The sequence below is a fragment of the Nyctereutes procyonoides genome, unplaced genomic scaffold, assembly GCF_905146905.1.
Source record: "Nyctereutes procyonoides isolate TBG_1078 unplaced genomic scaffold, NYPRO_anot_genome, whole genome shotgun sequence".
Classification (NCBI taxonomy): Eukaryota; Metazoa; Chordata; class Mammalia; order Carnivora; family Canidae; genus Nyctereutes; species Nyctereutes procyonoides.
Genome location: NW_026575047.1, coordinates 29,649,304 through 29,664,793, shown reverse-complemented (window position 1 = coordinate 29,664,793; position 15,490 = coordinate 29,649,304). Strand labels below are relative to the sequence as shown.

General features: G+C 53.4%; 1 protein-coding gene across 2 annotated transcripts in view; it reads left to right on the top strand.

The window, feature by feature from the left end:
* Nucleotides 1–14,691, top strand: part of LETM1 (leucine zipper and EF-hand containing transmembrane protein 1) — a 42,114-nt gene extending 27,423 nt beyond the window's left edge. For both annotated transcript variants that reach the window (XM_055326441.1, XM_055326440.1), the window contains 8 exons: nt 1,634–1,753; nt 3,560–3,691; nt 3,966–4,112; nt 4,662–4,796; nt 8,256–8,390; nt 9,568–9,758; nt 10,727–10,865; nt 11,794–14,691. In XM_055326441.1, the coding sequence (XP_055182416.1) occupies nt 1,634–1,753; nt 3,560–3,691; nt 3,966–4,112; nt 4,662–4,796; nt 8,256–8,390; nt 9,568–9,758; nt 10,727–10,865; nt 11,794–11,943 (1,149 nt within the window). In that variant the 3' untranslated portion in view covers nt 11,944–14,691. The remainder of the gene's footprint in view (nt 1–1,633; nt 1,754–3,559; nt 3,692–3,965; nt 4,113–4,661; nt 4,797–8,255; nt 8,391–9,567; nt 9,759–10,726; nt 10,866–11,793) is intronic.
* The last annotated feature ends 799 nt before the right edge of the window (nt 14,692–15,490 follow it).

Here is a 15,490-nt window from a genome sequence, read left to right as displayed (position 1 = left end):
TGTCCTTTGTCGAGAAAAAGTTAAGCATGAGTGGACCTGCACGATTTAAGCCTGTGTTGTTCACGGGGCAGCTGTAATAGGAGGAACCCTAGAGCACAAAGAAAAAAAAAATTATTTATTTATTTATTTTTTTTACAAAGAAAACATTTTGAACGTGGTAAGCAAAATATAGGAAATCCAATAGACTGTTCTTCTTTTTTTTTTTTAATTTTATTTATTTATTCTTGAGAGACACACAGAGAGAGAGAGAGAGGCAGAGACACAGGCAGAGGGAGAAGCAGGCCTCCATGCAGGGAGCCCGACGCGGGACTCGATCCGGAATCTCCAGGATCATACCCTGGGCACTAAGCCGCTGAGCTACCGGAGCTGCCCAGACTGTTCTTCTTGTATGCCTTATAAATTAAGTATGGTTGAAGTAGTGATAGTGCTGTGCGGTGTGGCTCCCCAGGAAGGAGACGCTGAGATAAGTGTGCCTTAAGTGGGCAATGGGGGCTGAGGCTCCTACCCTTTGCAATAATCCCAAACTGGGAAAACCCAGCTCCTTCAAACCAGGATGTTCTAGGGTGTGGTGCAACTCAATAACAGAAGGAGAATCTACGACTCACAGGCACAGCTGGCTGTCTGCACAGGTCTTCAGGGAATCCCCAGAAGCTGTATGCTCTGTGATCCCAGTCATGTGACATGCCTCACATACAAAATTATAGAAATGGGATGCCTGGGTGGCTCAGCGGTTGAGCATCTGCCTTCGGCTTGGGTCGTGATCCCATGGTCCCAGAATCGAGTCCCACATTGGGCTCCCTGCATGGAGCCTGCTTCTCCCTCTGTGTCTCTCCCTCTCTCTGTGTCTCTTATAAATAAAATCTTTTTAAAAAAATTTCATAAATGAAGAACAGATTGGTGGTCGCCAGGGTTTCAGGAGGTGGGAGTGTGTCTATAAGAGGGCAGCGTTAGGTCCTTGTAGGGACAGAATGGTCTCCTGCCACAGTGCTGGCTATGACTTTGTAAGCAATTGAACATTGCCATCGGGAGAAAACCCATTGGTTATGTTTGCACATTGATCTGCAGTCCCTAGAATGGAAAACTTCATTCAGAAGAGAGGAGTCATGGTGCAGTCTCCCTCACAGGGTCATTGTGAGGCTGTGTGGGGCCAACTGACGTGGCAGGTGCACCCTTGCAGAGTGTTCTTGACACTCTGTCCTCTATCACTAGGACTCTGGTTTGCTTTTCTCACTTGGATCACAGTGACCTCGGGCTGCGGAGGAAGGGAGGGGGCCTTTGGCTGAGGCAGGAGACCTGCTGTCCTGTGGATGCTGGAGGTCCATGGGGTGCAGGAAGGAAAACGGGTGACCATGAGGAGGAGGAGGACTGAGCAGTGCCTGGGCAGAGGTGGGCTGCTTTGCTTCTCGGCTGCTTTAGTCCTGGCCGCTATGCTTCCCCAAGGTCCCCACTCTGTCACATGGTTCTGGTCACAGCAGACACACAGCTTAGTGGTGGTGCTTCATCCTGTGCTTGGGAAGGCAGAGTAGGAAAGTGTCCTACAATTAGACACTTGTTTGTTCCCAGGCACATTAACATAAACACCATTACTCTGTATTGACCTTGCCACATGTGGCTAGTTGACTCTCTTTTACAGTTGATCGCTGAGGAAGGGGTGGACAGCCTGAATGTCAAGGAATTGCAGTCAGCGTGTCGGGCACGAGGCATGCGGGCCCTTGGCGTCACGGAGGATCGTCTGAGGGACCAGCTGAAGCAGGTGTGTGGGGGAAGGGCTTCCTCTTCTGTCAGACTCGCATAGATGGGCTTGTTGTGGAAGGACTTTTTTGAAGCTCCAGTGGCCGCCAGGCCTGGTGAGGTGCCTCTTTGGCCTTGGGCTCCAACCTGGTTGGGGCCTGGACCAGGGTCTGTGGTAACCTGGTTAGTCGTGTCCTGACACGCCCCCTGCATTCACAGCTGTAGTCTTTTTCACCTGCTCTCAGTGGATATTAACACTTACTGCCGCCTTCTGGTCCCGTGTGGACAGATGGGGACTAGGTTAACTTCCCTTAAAATTCCAGTCTGTCTCGTAACTGACACCAAGGACCTTTGGGTAAATAGGACCCAGGCCAGCCCAACAGCCATCCTAAGGGCCACTCTCCGCTGCATCTCACTTTCTTAGAGGGTCCTTAGTCAGAGTCCAAAGGCCAGGTCTGCAGCTGGCATCATCTCGAGTAGGTTAGATGTCCGAGCGGCCACATTCACAGCAATTCAGCCATCACACTGGAAGACATGAGGCTTGCCTGTGCCAGCCGGCCCCCCTCAACTTGACCCACAAGGCCAACTCCCTCCTTGGTGGTTGTCCTCTACATGTAGACAAAAATGTGTCACCACCTGCTTCTTCTCTTTTAAAACAAATGGTGTTTAGTATGTGATCCCCTGGGTGGAACCTCCTCTGTAGGGTGAATGTCCCTGTGTCCTCCCTGAGTGTGCCTGGGATTGTTCCCAGCCCCTTTTTTTTTTTTTTAAGATTTTATTTATTCATGAGAGACAGAGGCAGAGACATAGGCAGAGGGAGAAGCAGACTTCTTACAGGGATCCCAATGTGGGACTCAATCCCGAAACTCCAGGATCATGCCCTGAGCTGAAAGCAGATGCTCAACCACTGAGCCACCCAGGCATCCCAGTTCCCAGTCTTCTTTGAGCACAGCTGGGACATGTGTGAATGTGGGACATTGTTGGAAATCAGAGTGTGTGGGTTTCTTCCTTGTCAGTTTGAACATTGTCTTTGTGTCACTAAAATACCCCTCAAATTGGGGGTCCCTGGGTGGCTCAGCGGTTTAGCGCCTGCCTTTGGCTCAGGTCATGATCCTGGAGTCCCAGGATTGAGTCCTGCATCGGGCTCCCTACAAGGAGCCTGCTTCTCCCTCTGCCTGTGTCTCTGCCCCTCCCCCCCATGTCTATCATGAATAAATAAAAATCTTAAAAAAAAATACCCCTCAAATACTGCTGGGTCCTTTGTAGGCATGCGGGGGAGCCCCCAGATGCCACCCTTGTGGGTTTTGTGCCACTTGTAAGTGAAGAGCTTCAAGGGACACCTGGGTGGTACAGTCAGTTGAGCATCCCACTCTTGATTTCTGCTCAGGTCATGATCTCAGTCGTGAGATCGAGCCCCTTGTCAGGCTCCACACTCAGCGGGGAGTCTGCTTCTCTCCTTCTCCCTCTGTCCACCTCACCCCCAAAGTAAAATAAAATAAAAAATGTGTAAGTGGAGAGTTTGGTCATCTTGCTCAGTGCTTTCTGAGCCCAGCGGCCATGTTGCAGGTGCTCATTCGTGATCCTGAAGCATCTTGTGTTTGGTCAACCATGGTGGGCATCGGGTCAGAAGCGGCAGCGGTAGGTAGGCCTTGTAGAAATTGAGAACTCTTGTTTTGGGGAGGACTCCATTCAGTGACCTAGTGCGCCCACCTACTCAAGTCCCCCTTTCCCATCAGACAGAACAGAGGAAAGTTCTAGGGTCCAGGTTCCAAGACAGGCAGATGGGATGGCTAGCAGGCGAGTCTGTGTCTTCCACTCCCAATTGCAGTGGCTGGAGCTGCACCTGCATCAGGAGATCCCAACGTCGCTGCTCATCCTGTCCCGGGCCATGTACCTCCCAGACACCCTCTCACCTGCCGACCAGCTCAAGTCCACGCTGCAGACACTCCCAGAGATCGTGGTATGTGCTGCCAGGAGACCCCTTGTGCGGCCGGCTCTGGAAGCAGCCCTCTCACCCCTCACTTGGCTCTCAGCTGCCTGGCAGCGCTGGCGACAGTCAGGGCCCAGCAGTGTTTCTGTTCCCCTTGGAAGCCCTGATGGCTGTCCCACGGGGTGGTGTAGGTGGGCTGGGGGTGCCGCATGAGTCTCTCTGGCTGTGGCTGAACCTGCCATGCTTCGGCGAGCACTTGGGCCGCAGGCACCTCCCGCCCCTCACAGGTGTCCCCTCTCTGAAGGCAAAGGAAGCACAGGTGAAAGTGGCTGAAGTGGAAGGGGAGCAGGTGGACAACAAGGCAAAACTGGAGGCCACGCTGCAGGAGGAGGCGGCCATTCAGCAGGAGCACCGGGAGAAGGAGCTGCAGAGGCTCTCTGAGGCGGCAGTGGTAAGCAGGGTGCCGCAGTGGAGCAGGTGCCACATGGGGGCTGTCTGCTCAGGCTCTTCCAGAACCTGTGGAATGCATCTAGGTCTCTGTGGCCCGTCTTCTTTTGTCTTGGGGGGGCACGGTGGGGGAAGGGACGCTCGGGGCAGAGGGCTGTGGCTCTGAAGTAGGGGGCTGCACTCTGGGTGATGTATGCTGGTCCCTTGGCTTGGACTGTGGGTATCCTCGAGGTGTGAGCTCTAGACGTGGGGCAGCTTTTGCACAGTTGTCAGGGGAGGCCTAGAGATGGAATTAGGTGCCGGTACCATCTCGGAGGGGGCCACAGTTGACCTGGGGCGCTGCGTGAGTTATGTAAATGTGCCTCGTGGAGTCCTTCAGGGATGCTTCCCAGAAGGTGCGTCTCCCATGGCCGGCTAGCAGGCTCCGACAAACCTCCAGCAGCACGAGGCAGGCTTGTCAAGAGCATGCCCGCCATCCATGCTGCTGTGGCCACTCCAGGATGGATGCCAGGGTGACAGGTGATGCTGAGGCAGCAATGGCCTTGCATTTCAGAAGGAGGTGGAGCCAGACGTGGTGGCAGAAGCTGCCCCCGGGAGGTCTGTAGCCAAGCTGCAGCCAGAAGTGCCTGAGGTGACCCTGCCGTCAGAGGCCCTGCAGGACACTGCCCCTGTCCTGGAAGGCTTGAAGGTAACTGTGCATGCACGCCAGAGCAGAGGCTGTCAAAGCCTCACAGGAGAGTGAAGAGGCTGGGCGGGGCGGGGGGCGGGGCGGTCCTGCAGTGCTTTGGCCTGGCTTAGGCTGAGGAGGGTGAGGCTGCAGCGGGGAGATGTTCTGGAGAGACCTGGTGTGGTATGGTGTGAGAAGAGCCAGGTGCACTCCATACCTGAGCGACTGGCATGCTGAGGCACCCGTTACTTGGCCCACAGCCCTCTGTACCTGTAATGGCAGGGCATCCCCGCCTGAAGGCAGGTATTTCAGGTCCCTTACTGGCTAGGCTGGACATTGTGGAGGAGGGAAGCTACTGTGCACATACCTACATACACACACACACACACACACACACACACTCTCTCGCCACAGGCCCACTTCTGTCACCTGTCCTGGTACCCCCACCCCAATGTGCTGTGCACCTAGCAGTACTCATCTCTGGGTAGCCTCACTGTCCTGGTTGTAGCCTGCTCCCTGACATGGGATACCTTCCATCTTGAACTCATGGGTATTGGGTACAGGAAGACTCTGTAGGCAGATGGCAGCATCAGCTTGGCAGCTGGATCAGGAGAGACCCCGGGATGGCGCATTCATGGTGGGGGCGGGGGGGTTTCAGCTGAGGTTGGAAGAGGGTGGCCTCTGTGTCAGAGGAGAGACAAGGCTATGGAGGCAACTGCTCATGGGGGGAGGGTTGCTTCCAGGGGAGGGTGGGCTTTGTCAGGGATGTTGAGTGGCTGGATGGGTGAGGGCTAAAAACCCGACTCCCACAGGTAGGGTGAGGCAGTCCGTGGCCTTTTGGGAGCCAGTGTAGAGTGGAGGTGGAAGGAGAAACTCCCCTGCGGGTATCTCAGTGTGGACCTGCAAGGGGCGGCAGGAAGGACCCTGCTGGAGCAGGCAGCAAGGAGAGCTGGGTCTGTGGGGAGATCTGGACCGGTGGCACAAGAAGACCAGGGCTGGCACGTTGGAGCTGTTGCTGCTGCCTGAGATGAGGCTCAGAGGCCGTGTGTTTAGGTGCAGGACAGTGGATGGGACAAGCCTGTGGAGGAGGCCAGGGCCATCCTGGGACATGGCCTCAGAGACAGATGGAAACAAACCTATGGTGGCATTGGCCTGTGGAGGAGGCCTGGAGGAAGAGGGGCCATGCTCACTCAAAGGGTGACCCAGGGAAGGGTCAGGCCCAAGGTATCAGGGTCATTTTTGAGGCAGTGCAGGACTAAGACATGGGCAGAGATGGAGCCTGACTGGGCCCATGGAGCGCAGCTCAGGGAGAAGCAGCGCCTGTCATCCAGTAGGGCTGGTGCACAGTCGGCTGTCTTTGTGGAAACAGATGCATCCCATTTCTAGCGAATAAAGACCTAGATATGAAGGGACTGTAAGACTGTCAGGAGAACTAAGGATTGCCGAGGATTTCTTAGCAGGAAGCCCAGACCTTTACGGAACTCTCAGTGACAGGCGTGTGTCCCTGGAAAGATACGTAAGGACAGGAAGGACGAGTGCCTTTGGCCCCATCGGCTGTACGACCTCACAGGTTCATGCTGCCCATTTGCCGTGGGGGCAAGAAACCTGAATAGCTCTGCCCCTGTGAGGAGAGCAGTCTGGTAGCTCTTGTAGGAGAAAGCCCAGGCCCATGTGACTTCATGGGTGAAGCTCCTGGTGAGTTCTGACATGTAAGGAAGAGATCCTTGCAGAGCTATGCAGACTGTCTCCAGAAAGTCCAAGCAGGGGGAAAGTGTCCGTGCTCATTCTGAGATGGGCATTAGCTGATAGCAGTACCAGGTCCACGGGAGAGGAAGGGAACACAAGTGTAAAAATTTCTTAACAAACTTATAGCTGGGCAGCCCAGGTGGCTCAGTAGTTTAGCGCCACCTTCAGCCCAGGGCGTGATCCTAGAGACCTGGGATCCAGTCCCACATTGGGCTCCCTGCATGGAGCCTGCTTCTCCCTCTGCCTGTGTCTCCCCCCCCCCCCCCCGCCGTCTCTCATGAATAAATAAATAAAATCTTAAAAAAAAACTTGTAGCAAATCAGATGTAGCTACTCTGTAAGAAAGAGTAATCTGTCATGATCTGGGGCTTGTCCAGAGGATACAAAACAACAGTTAATGTAATGAGTGTATGAACAGAGTGAAGAGAAAAATCACATGTGATCATCTCAATAAATGCAGAAAAAGTGTTTCACGGAATCCAGCATCTGCTCCTGATTAAAAAAAAAAAAAATTTTTTTTTTCTTGGTGAGCCAGTAGAAGAAAATGTTTTCAACCTGATGAAGAGCATCTGTAGAAACAGCTGCAGCTAGCTGGGTCCCTGATGGCAGGGTGCTGGCGCACGTGTCCACTCCCACTGCTTCTGTTCAGCATTGTGCAGAGGTTCTGGCCAGGATTAGGAAGGAAAAGAATAAAGCCACACAGTTGGAAGGAAGGAGTGAAACTGCCTCTTCACAGAGGATGTGAGCAGCTAAAAATTAGCTGTGCTGCTCTGTACCGGTAATGAGCAATCAAGTTGAAATTTCAAAAGTATATCGTTTACAGTCCCCTGAAGTGAGCCACTTAGGGACACATTTGAAAGTAACCATGAAGAACTGTGCAGTGAATGTTATCGTGTTGTTGAGGGTAATTCACTCAAATGGATTTCCTACACTCGTGGGTGCAGGGGGTCCTCACTGATGAGATAGGAATTCTGCAACTGAGCCGTAGATTCAAAATCATCAAAATCCCAGCAGGCTTTTTTGTTGAAATTGGCAGACTTATTCTAAAATGTATATGGAGGGGCACCTGGGGGCCTTATTTAAGTGTCTGCCTTCAGCTCAGGCCATGATCTCAGGGTCCTGGAATTGAGCTCCGCATCAAGCTTTTTGCTCAGGGCGTAGTCTCCTCCTCCCTCTGAGCTCTCTCTCTCTCTCTCTTTTTCTCAATAAGTAAAATCTTTAAAAAAATAAGTTAATAAAATGTATATGGAAATTCAGAGGAGCTAAAATAGCTGGTGGTGGATGAGCAAATTTGGTCTGTGCTCTGGATGGGATGCCATTAAGCACCTAGGGGCACGAGACAATGCGGATGGGTCTCTGAGTAAGAGGCCAGACGATACCCTTTGTGCATGAGCTCACAGTCTGGGGTGTGATTGTGTGACCTGCTGGAAGGGCAACTCCAAGGTGGTGGCCTGGGGATAGAAATGGTTGGGGCAGCTGACAGGTCTCTATCAGGTGTGATGATTTCACAGATTCATGTGTGTATCCAACATACACACAGCATGGGTGCACTTGGCATGCGGGGGTGCTGCAGGGGCGAGGGTGGGGACTGTGCACATGTCTCCAGGCCTCTGCCAGGCACGGTAGGAGCAGACGGTGTGGATAGAAGATGCGCCGAGTCCAGGGGCGAGGGAGGCAGTGATGGTTTCCCTCCAGCTGGGTGTCCTTTGGGGGTGCTCATGTGTCTTCTTTGCAGGAAGAGGAAATAACAAAAGAGGAGATTGACATACTGAGCAACGCCTGCTCGAAGCTGAAGGAGCAGAAGTCCTCCCTGACGAAGGAGAAGGAGGAGCTAGAGCTACTCAAGGAGGACGTGCAGGACTACAGTGAGGTGGGCCCTTTGCTCCGGGTGGGGTATGCGCACTGGCAGTGTGTGGACCTGCAAACGTGCCAGACAGATAGTCTGGCCGCTTCATAAATAAACTCTTCTTATTCATGTTTCCCCAGAAGACACTTCTTTCTTATACCTAGCTCTTTTTTTTTTTTAAGAAAATATGTCTTTTATAAATACTATTTCTGAATCTGATTGAAAAGAGCTGTTTCGGGGCACTCATTGGCTCAATGGGAGCGTGTGACTTGATCTTGGGGTTGTGAACTCAAGCCCCACCTGGGCTTTGGACCCTGCTTTATAAAAGAACTATGTTTTCACAGATCCATTAGGAAGATTTGACTAGGTTTGAGATTGGAAAAATAATTAGCCATTTTTATAGCAACCCTATTGCTGTGGTGGGTTTTCTGTTGGAAATTAGGAGTTCACCAGAAAGCTTGAGCGCCCTTTCCCTGTCTCCAGCCCCACCAACCATTCCTCCTTGTGATGCTTGCTCATGGGGACAGTCAAGACTTGGGATTTAAGAAATCACTTTCTCTTCCTTGATTGTTTCATTCATATCTTTCTTTTTTTTAACAAATATGAAGAAAGTTGAGGTTCAGATAGATGCCATTTCCTTTACTATAGGAATAATATTTGAGTACAAAAATAAGAGCAAATAGGGGTTCCCTGGATGGCTCAGTGGTTTAGTGCTGCCTTCGCCCTTGGGCGTGATCCTGGAGTCCAGGGATCGAGTCCCACATATCAGACTTCCTGCATGGGGCCTGCTTCTCCCTCTGCCTGTGTCTCTGCCTGCCTCTCTCTCTCTCTCTCTCTCTCTCTCTCTCTCTCTCTCTCTCATGAATAAATAAAATCTTTTTTTTTAAGATTTTATTTTATTTATTCATGAGACAGAGAGAGAGAGAGAGAGAGAGGCAGCAGTGACACAGGCAGAGGAAGAAGCAGGCTCCATGCCGGGAGCCTGATGCGGGACTCGATCCTGGGACTCCAGGATTGCGCCCTGGGCCAAAGGCAGGCGCCAATCCGCTGAGCCACTCAGGGGTCCCCAATAAATAAAATCTTAAAAAAAAATTTTTTTTTTTTTTGAAGGATACAGATAGGATTTTCAGCTCTGTGACTGGGGTGAGTGGGTTCTGCTCCGTTTTTAAGACATTCTCTTAAAACCAAATAATTTCATTAGGACTTGCAAGAGATCAAGAAGGAACTTTCAAAGACTGGAGAAGAGATCTATGTGGAGGAGTCTAAAGCCAGCAAGAGGCTGACGAAGAGGGTGCAGCAGATGATCGGGCAGATAGATAGCCTGCTCTCACAGCTGGAGATGGACCAGAAGGCCGGCAAGTTGGGCCCTGCCGCCGAGAGCCCGCCTGTGGGGTGAGTGTGGCATGGAGGTCAGGCACAGGGAGGCTCTCAGACTTATTAACCTTGTGGTGCATTTCTCAGCTATGATGCCCATCCCCTGCCCTTTGAGCCAGCAGTTCTGGGCAGAAGCCCAGCCGCACCTCTGTCTCCACTTGTGGGTAACCATTTTACTGAAGTAGCTCTCGGAATCATCTCATCACATACACGTACACATACACACATGGACACACATACACACTTTGGCCACTGTTAGGACCACAGCCCTGGCTTGGCTGCCCCCCCCCCCCCCCCCCGGCCACCAGGGGCCACACAACTCTCCAGGCTGCCATCACCTTTCCAGAATGTACATAGGATTGGAAGCTCCCCTGGAGACCCCTGGGCCCTCCTCTCCCTCTTTCTGAATGCCCTACACACAGGCACAGAGTGGCGCTCATGACGACCCCCACCCTGGTCGCTGTGTGAGTAGTGGTCAGGCTGGTGAAACAGCCCTGCCAGGTGGTAGCAGCTGGCACCGGTGCTCCTGTTGGCTGGGCACTTTGCTTTTAGCTCCCACGTCTCCAAGGGGGCAGGTAGGCTGGTCCTCAGGTTCGGAGGCCATCACCCCCAGACGTGGTCCGTGTTGCTTCCTGAGTTGACCTGCTATGCTTTGTGTGCCTGCCTGCCTTCACTGGTCAGAAGGCAACACAGCCATACTCGGACCCTCCTACCTGGGCCCCAGCACAGACTGGCCTGAGGAGCGCTGCCCAGTACCCATGGGACTCTGTCCTCAGCAGCAGTGGAGAGGCCAGGCTGGCCCGGGGACAGCACACATGAGTGAAGGCTTCTGGTTCTGCGTCTGAGTTGGTTGGGCGTTTCCACAGGCAGGGGCAAGGGAGCTCTGGAAGAAGAGGTTGTGTGGGTCCAACCCATAGGAGGCCTGGTGAGGCTTTGGTGGTGCCACATACAGGCTGTGTCATGTCCCCCCCCCCCCCCCCACCCAGAGACAATGTCATCAGCATCAATGAGCTCATCAGTGCCATGAAGCAAATCAAGCACATTCCAGAAAACAAGCTCATGAGTTTGGCCTCAGCTCTGGATGAAAACAAGGATGGCAAGATCAACATTGATGACCTCGTCAAGGTGAGTTGGTGGGACTGGGTTGGGGCTGTACAGACCAGCTGAGGGCTCACTCTGGGGAGGGCACTGTCCACACGTGGCCCTGTCTCTGTCCTCACACTAAACCCTTGGCTTATTTTTTACATGAAATGAAGAAAAGCATAGTTAATGTCCACCAAGAGCAGCCCATCTGCTTGAGGCATCCAGTGGGCCACGGTGTGGTCTGGGAAGTGTGGTAGCAGCAGTGCCCCTGGGGCACCAGACCTCAGAGGATGGTGGCGTCAGACCGTCCCCAGAGCCAGGCTTCAGCAGGGGTCGCCCAATTCCGGGGCGGGGGGGTGGGGGTGGGATGCAAGATGGGGGAACACTCAGGTACCTGGTGTTGGGCAGCCCGAGAGACTTGGAATGGGCTTCCACTTTCATAAGGGGGTCTGAGGAGAGCACCCCTTCACAGTATCTAAATGGCTCCCAGTGTGTCCAGATAGTGATTTTTTTCACACATTTACCAAGTATAGCTGTTGACTGACTATAGTCCGCTTGTAAGACAAGGCATCATCAGGTGCATGTGCTGGACACCATCGCTTTGCCAGCAGCCGGGGCTGGAAGCCTGAGCCCACGTCAGCCGCCCCTTCCTTGGGGCCTGATCCGTGGTGTGGATGGCAGTTGGGAGGCCTGTGCCCTGCATGCCCGTATCCTCAGCCCTTGGCAGAGCTGTGACCCTCATCCCCATGTCTGCTCTCTGAGCCCCTCTCCCTCGTAGCTCTTCACCTGGCCTGGGGCTTTTGGAGCCCGTGGGCCTCCTAAGGTCTGGTGGGGTCTGATGCTGGAGTACCCCAGTGGCTCTTCTCTGGGATGACAGAGATATGCTCTGACTCCGTTGTGTGCCCTGCGGGGAAAGTGCTGCAAGGGTCCAGGCCATCCCTGAGCACCTGTCCCTTTCTTGTGTGCATAGGTGATTGAGCTGGTGGACAAGGAAGATGTCCACATCTCCACCAGCCAGGTGGCTGAGATCGTGGCCCTGCTGGAAAAGGAAGAGAAGGTGGAGGAGAAGGAGAAGGCGAAGGAGAAGGCGGAGAAGGAGGCTGCCGAAGTAAAGAATTAGGGACCCCTACAGCGCCAGCTGCTGGCCCTGCTGTGATAGTGATGGCTGTGACGTGATTCTTAGTGACAGATCTAATATTTTGTCTGGAATAAATCAGAAACTTCCATAATCAAGTAATTTTTAATTTTCATCATTCCATGAAGATTGATTCAGTCTGGAATCCCTGAACCCTTCCCGGGAATCATCTTTGGATTCACACAGTAGCCCCAGCCGTGGTGGTCATGTGGGCAGCCCACCATCGGCCGCACACAGGCCTCCTGGCTCCAGAGTGAGCCTGGCCAGACCCCCTGCATGGGCTTCACTCTGCTGGTGCCTGTCCCCGGAGGAGAAAGGACCAGCCTTGTGGACTCCCTGTGTCCATGGAGCCTGAGGTGTGCAGATGGGGATTAGCGACACACAGCCCTGCTGGGCTCTGGAGAAGATGTGCCCGTCAGCCAGTGGACGCAACTCCTGACCATCACCATACATGGCACTGCTTCACGCTCATTTGCAAAGGTGTCTCTAATGGCCTCTGGAAATTCACAGCTCTCTGACAGGAACATGGTGCCTTGTGCAAGTCCCCTGTTGTGCGTGTCAGCTCTTACTTGGTTTAACCTTTGATTTTACCTTAACCCTTTAACCAGTTAACTAGTACAGAATTTCCACACATGACAGCCTGTCTGACCTAGAATAGCTGATGTGATTGAGGCTGAGAGAGATAGTAATGAAGAACTTGGAGATTAAGCCTTTCCATTCAACTAATTTATCACGCTCTTGTGGTTTTTAGAAAGTTTCCCACCTTGAGGGCGTCAGCACCTCATCACCCGTGTGGGTGTTGGGCCCCGGGATGGTGGGGGCGCTCAGCACACATAACCATGCCCCAGGGTAGCTGTGCAGTGTCGGGGTCTCCATGTGACTCCCAGCTCCTCTGGAACCAGCAGACTAGTGTCTGCTCCTGGGCCTGCGGCGGGATGTCCTGAGGGGCTTCCAGAAAGGCATTCCCCTGGCTTTGGAAGTGTCAGGCTTGCCTGGCGCATGCTGGGGTGGAGCAAGATAGCCTCAGAGGGCTTGGCGTCTAGCCGCCTTGGCACCTGGCAGCTCGGATATTTGGTGCTCTGTGGGGGCAGGCAGGGCTATGCCCTGGGGTCTCAGCTGTGTTGGACTCATCCTTCTGAGGCCAGGTCCGTTAATGGGTAGGATGTTCTCTTGGGGGAATGCAGGCATAGGAGTTGAAAGACATGGGAACAAGAGTGGCCAGGTGAGCCAGGAGCAGAGGACGAGGTCCCAGAAAGGATGGCTTCTAAATTACTTGAAACTTTTTACTCAGCCATTAAAGAGGAAACTTGACAAAATAGGAATAAGATTATGTATTCTCAAATGTAAACCTTTGTAAAGTATCAGTTGGGTTCTAAAGGGTTTTTATTTCGATTATTTGAGAAAGATATATATTCTAGATGCTTAATTAAAATATTTATGAATTACCTTATACTATTTTAGTAGCCTGGTGTTGAGCCATAGGAAGTATATGTGTGTATTTTGGGTTGCCCGTGCACCCCGAGGATGGCGGTTGTCTTTCTGGTGAGCAGTGCTTAGGGGCCCTGTCAGCTGTGCCCAACTCCCATCTTCACCATTGCCGCCTTGGCTGGGTGCCCTGGGCATCTCCACGACGCGGTCACTGCCACAGCCCGGTGCCCCCTGCTCTGGAACACCACCTCCTCCCCCAGCCCCCCACCCCCAGCTTGTCCACATCATCTGGGAGAGACGCTCACCTGCATGTAGGCCGGAGGTGTTTGCCAGGGTGGCCATGACCTGCTGCAGGTGCCCTCCTCAGTGTGGTGTGGCCTTTTACTGTCCTTGACTATTTCTTGAAGCTGAAGCTCATGTCCGGTGGTGGGCACCACAAACAGTGGACCTGGAAATCAGAGTTCTGTGCAATAAGGTTTCTGAGGTGGTTGTGTCTTGACCACCTATGTTGTGTGGCTGCACTTATGGCCTTTCCGCAGTTCAGGAGGAGAAGCCTGTGGTGTGGACGCCTGCATGGAAAGGAAGCCAATTCCTAGCACATGCTTCATCCTTCACCTCACCTGAGCACCCATGTCATCAGTTGGGATTCCGGAAATTGGCATGTGGCTTCTGGAGCCCTTTTGGAATATTGAAATCCAGACTTTTTTTTTTAAATGAAGGGCACTTTGTAATTTTTGAGAATAAGCTGCAGGCCGTGGTTCTCCCAGTGGGGCCCTGGGCTGGCAGGGCAAGAACCCATGGACGTCCTGAGACCAGCTCTGTCTCTGGGACATCCTGTGGTCCCAGGGCCGGCTCCACCTGAGAACCACTTCCTCCCTGGCTGTGTATAAACATCTTTCTTTTTTCTTTCTTTTCTTTTTTTCAGAAATAGTGTTTTTATTAAAATGCCAAATTAATATTCCTATAATAGCTCCGAGTAAGATTTTTGAACCATGTGATGCATCAGAAGTCAAGGTGGTAACTGTCAGAATTCCTGGAGCGTCTGCCATTGCTTTGAGGTCTGCTTCTACCTTTGCAGCAGAAGGGTGGACCGTGGACTGTGGGTGTGGGGGTGTCACTGTGAGGCCAGCTTCCACATGGACATGGGCCTTCCAGAGCTCAAGCCCTGGCCTCAGGTGCCCCCTGGCTCTGTGACATGGGCCCTTACGTCCCGCCAGACGTGCATCTAGACCCATCTCTGTGCTGGTGGCTGGATGCTTAGTTCAATGTATGAAGGCTGAATAAAGCACTGTCTCGATGACCTGTCCACTGTGTGGTGGTTGCTTTGTGCAGACTGGTGAAGGAGGCTTTTGCCTGACCAGGCTTTCCCCCCTGACCCCAGTCCTCAGTGGACGCCTTGGGACCAGGGTGGGCAGGACTAGGATCCTGGCTGAAGGGTCACCAGCCCAGTTCTGTTCTCAAAGACCCTGAGGACTCCTGGGGCTGGGGACACTGCTGCCCGAGGGCTGTGCACTCTGCTGAAGGGGTCCCGGGTGATGTGGGGGCTCTGACTATGCTGCAGCCTGAACAGGGTTCACAGAGCCTCAGGGGAGTGTGGGCAGCAGAACCATCCTCCCAGTTTCCCTCTGGCAGACAGATCACCCCACCTGAGCCCAGGACCTCCACCCTGTCTCAAGTGGCCTCACCCCTTCACTGGTGCCACGCTGCATGGCAGGCTATGTGGGATCCTTCCACCTTTGCACGCCCTGTCCAAGGGCCACTGTCACCAGCATCCCATCTCTTCCTGAGGCCAGCCTTGGCCACTGTCCCCTCTGCCCCATAGGTCCTGAGAGCTGAGACACGGCTCTGGAACCACATGGGAGAGGTTATTGCTATGGGTGCATGCGTGGGGGTGGGGGGCGCTGCTGGGCCTCAGCCCTTGCCTTTCCCTGGCCTGGGCCCTGGGTCAGTGGCTTCCCTAAGCCTGTAAGGCAGCAGGGCTCTGGAGAGGCTGACAGGGCAGGGAGGAGTGGGGGGGAGTGGCAGCAGGGGCTGTTTAAGGAGGTGGCTCTTGCAGTCCAGGGGAAGGCGCTCCTGATCAGAACAAGGATGGAACCCCGAGAAT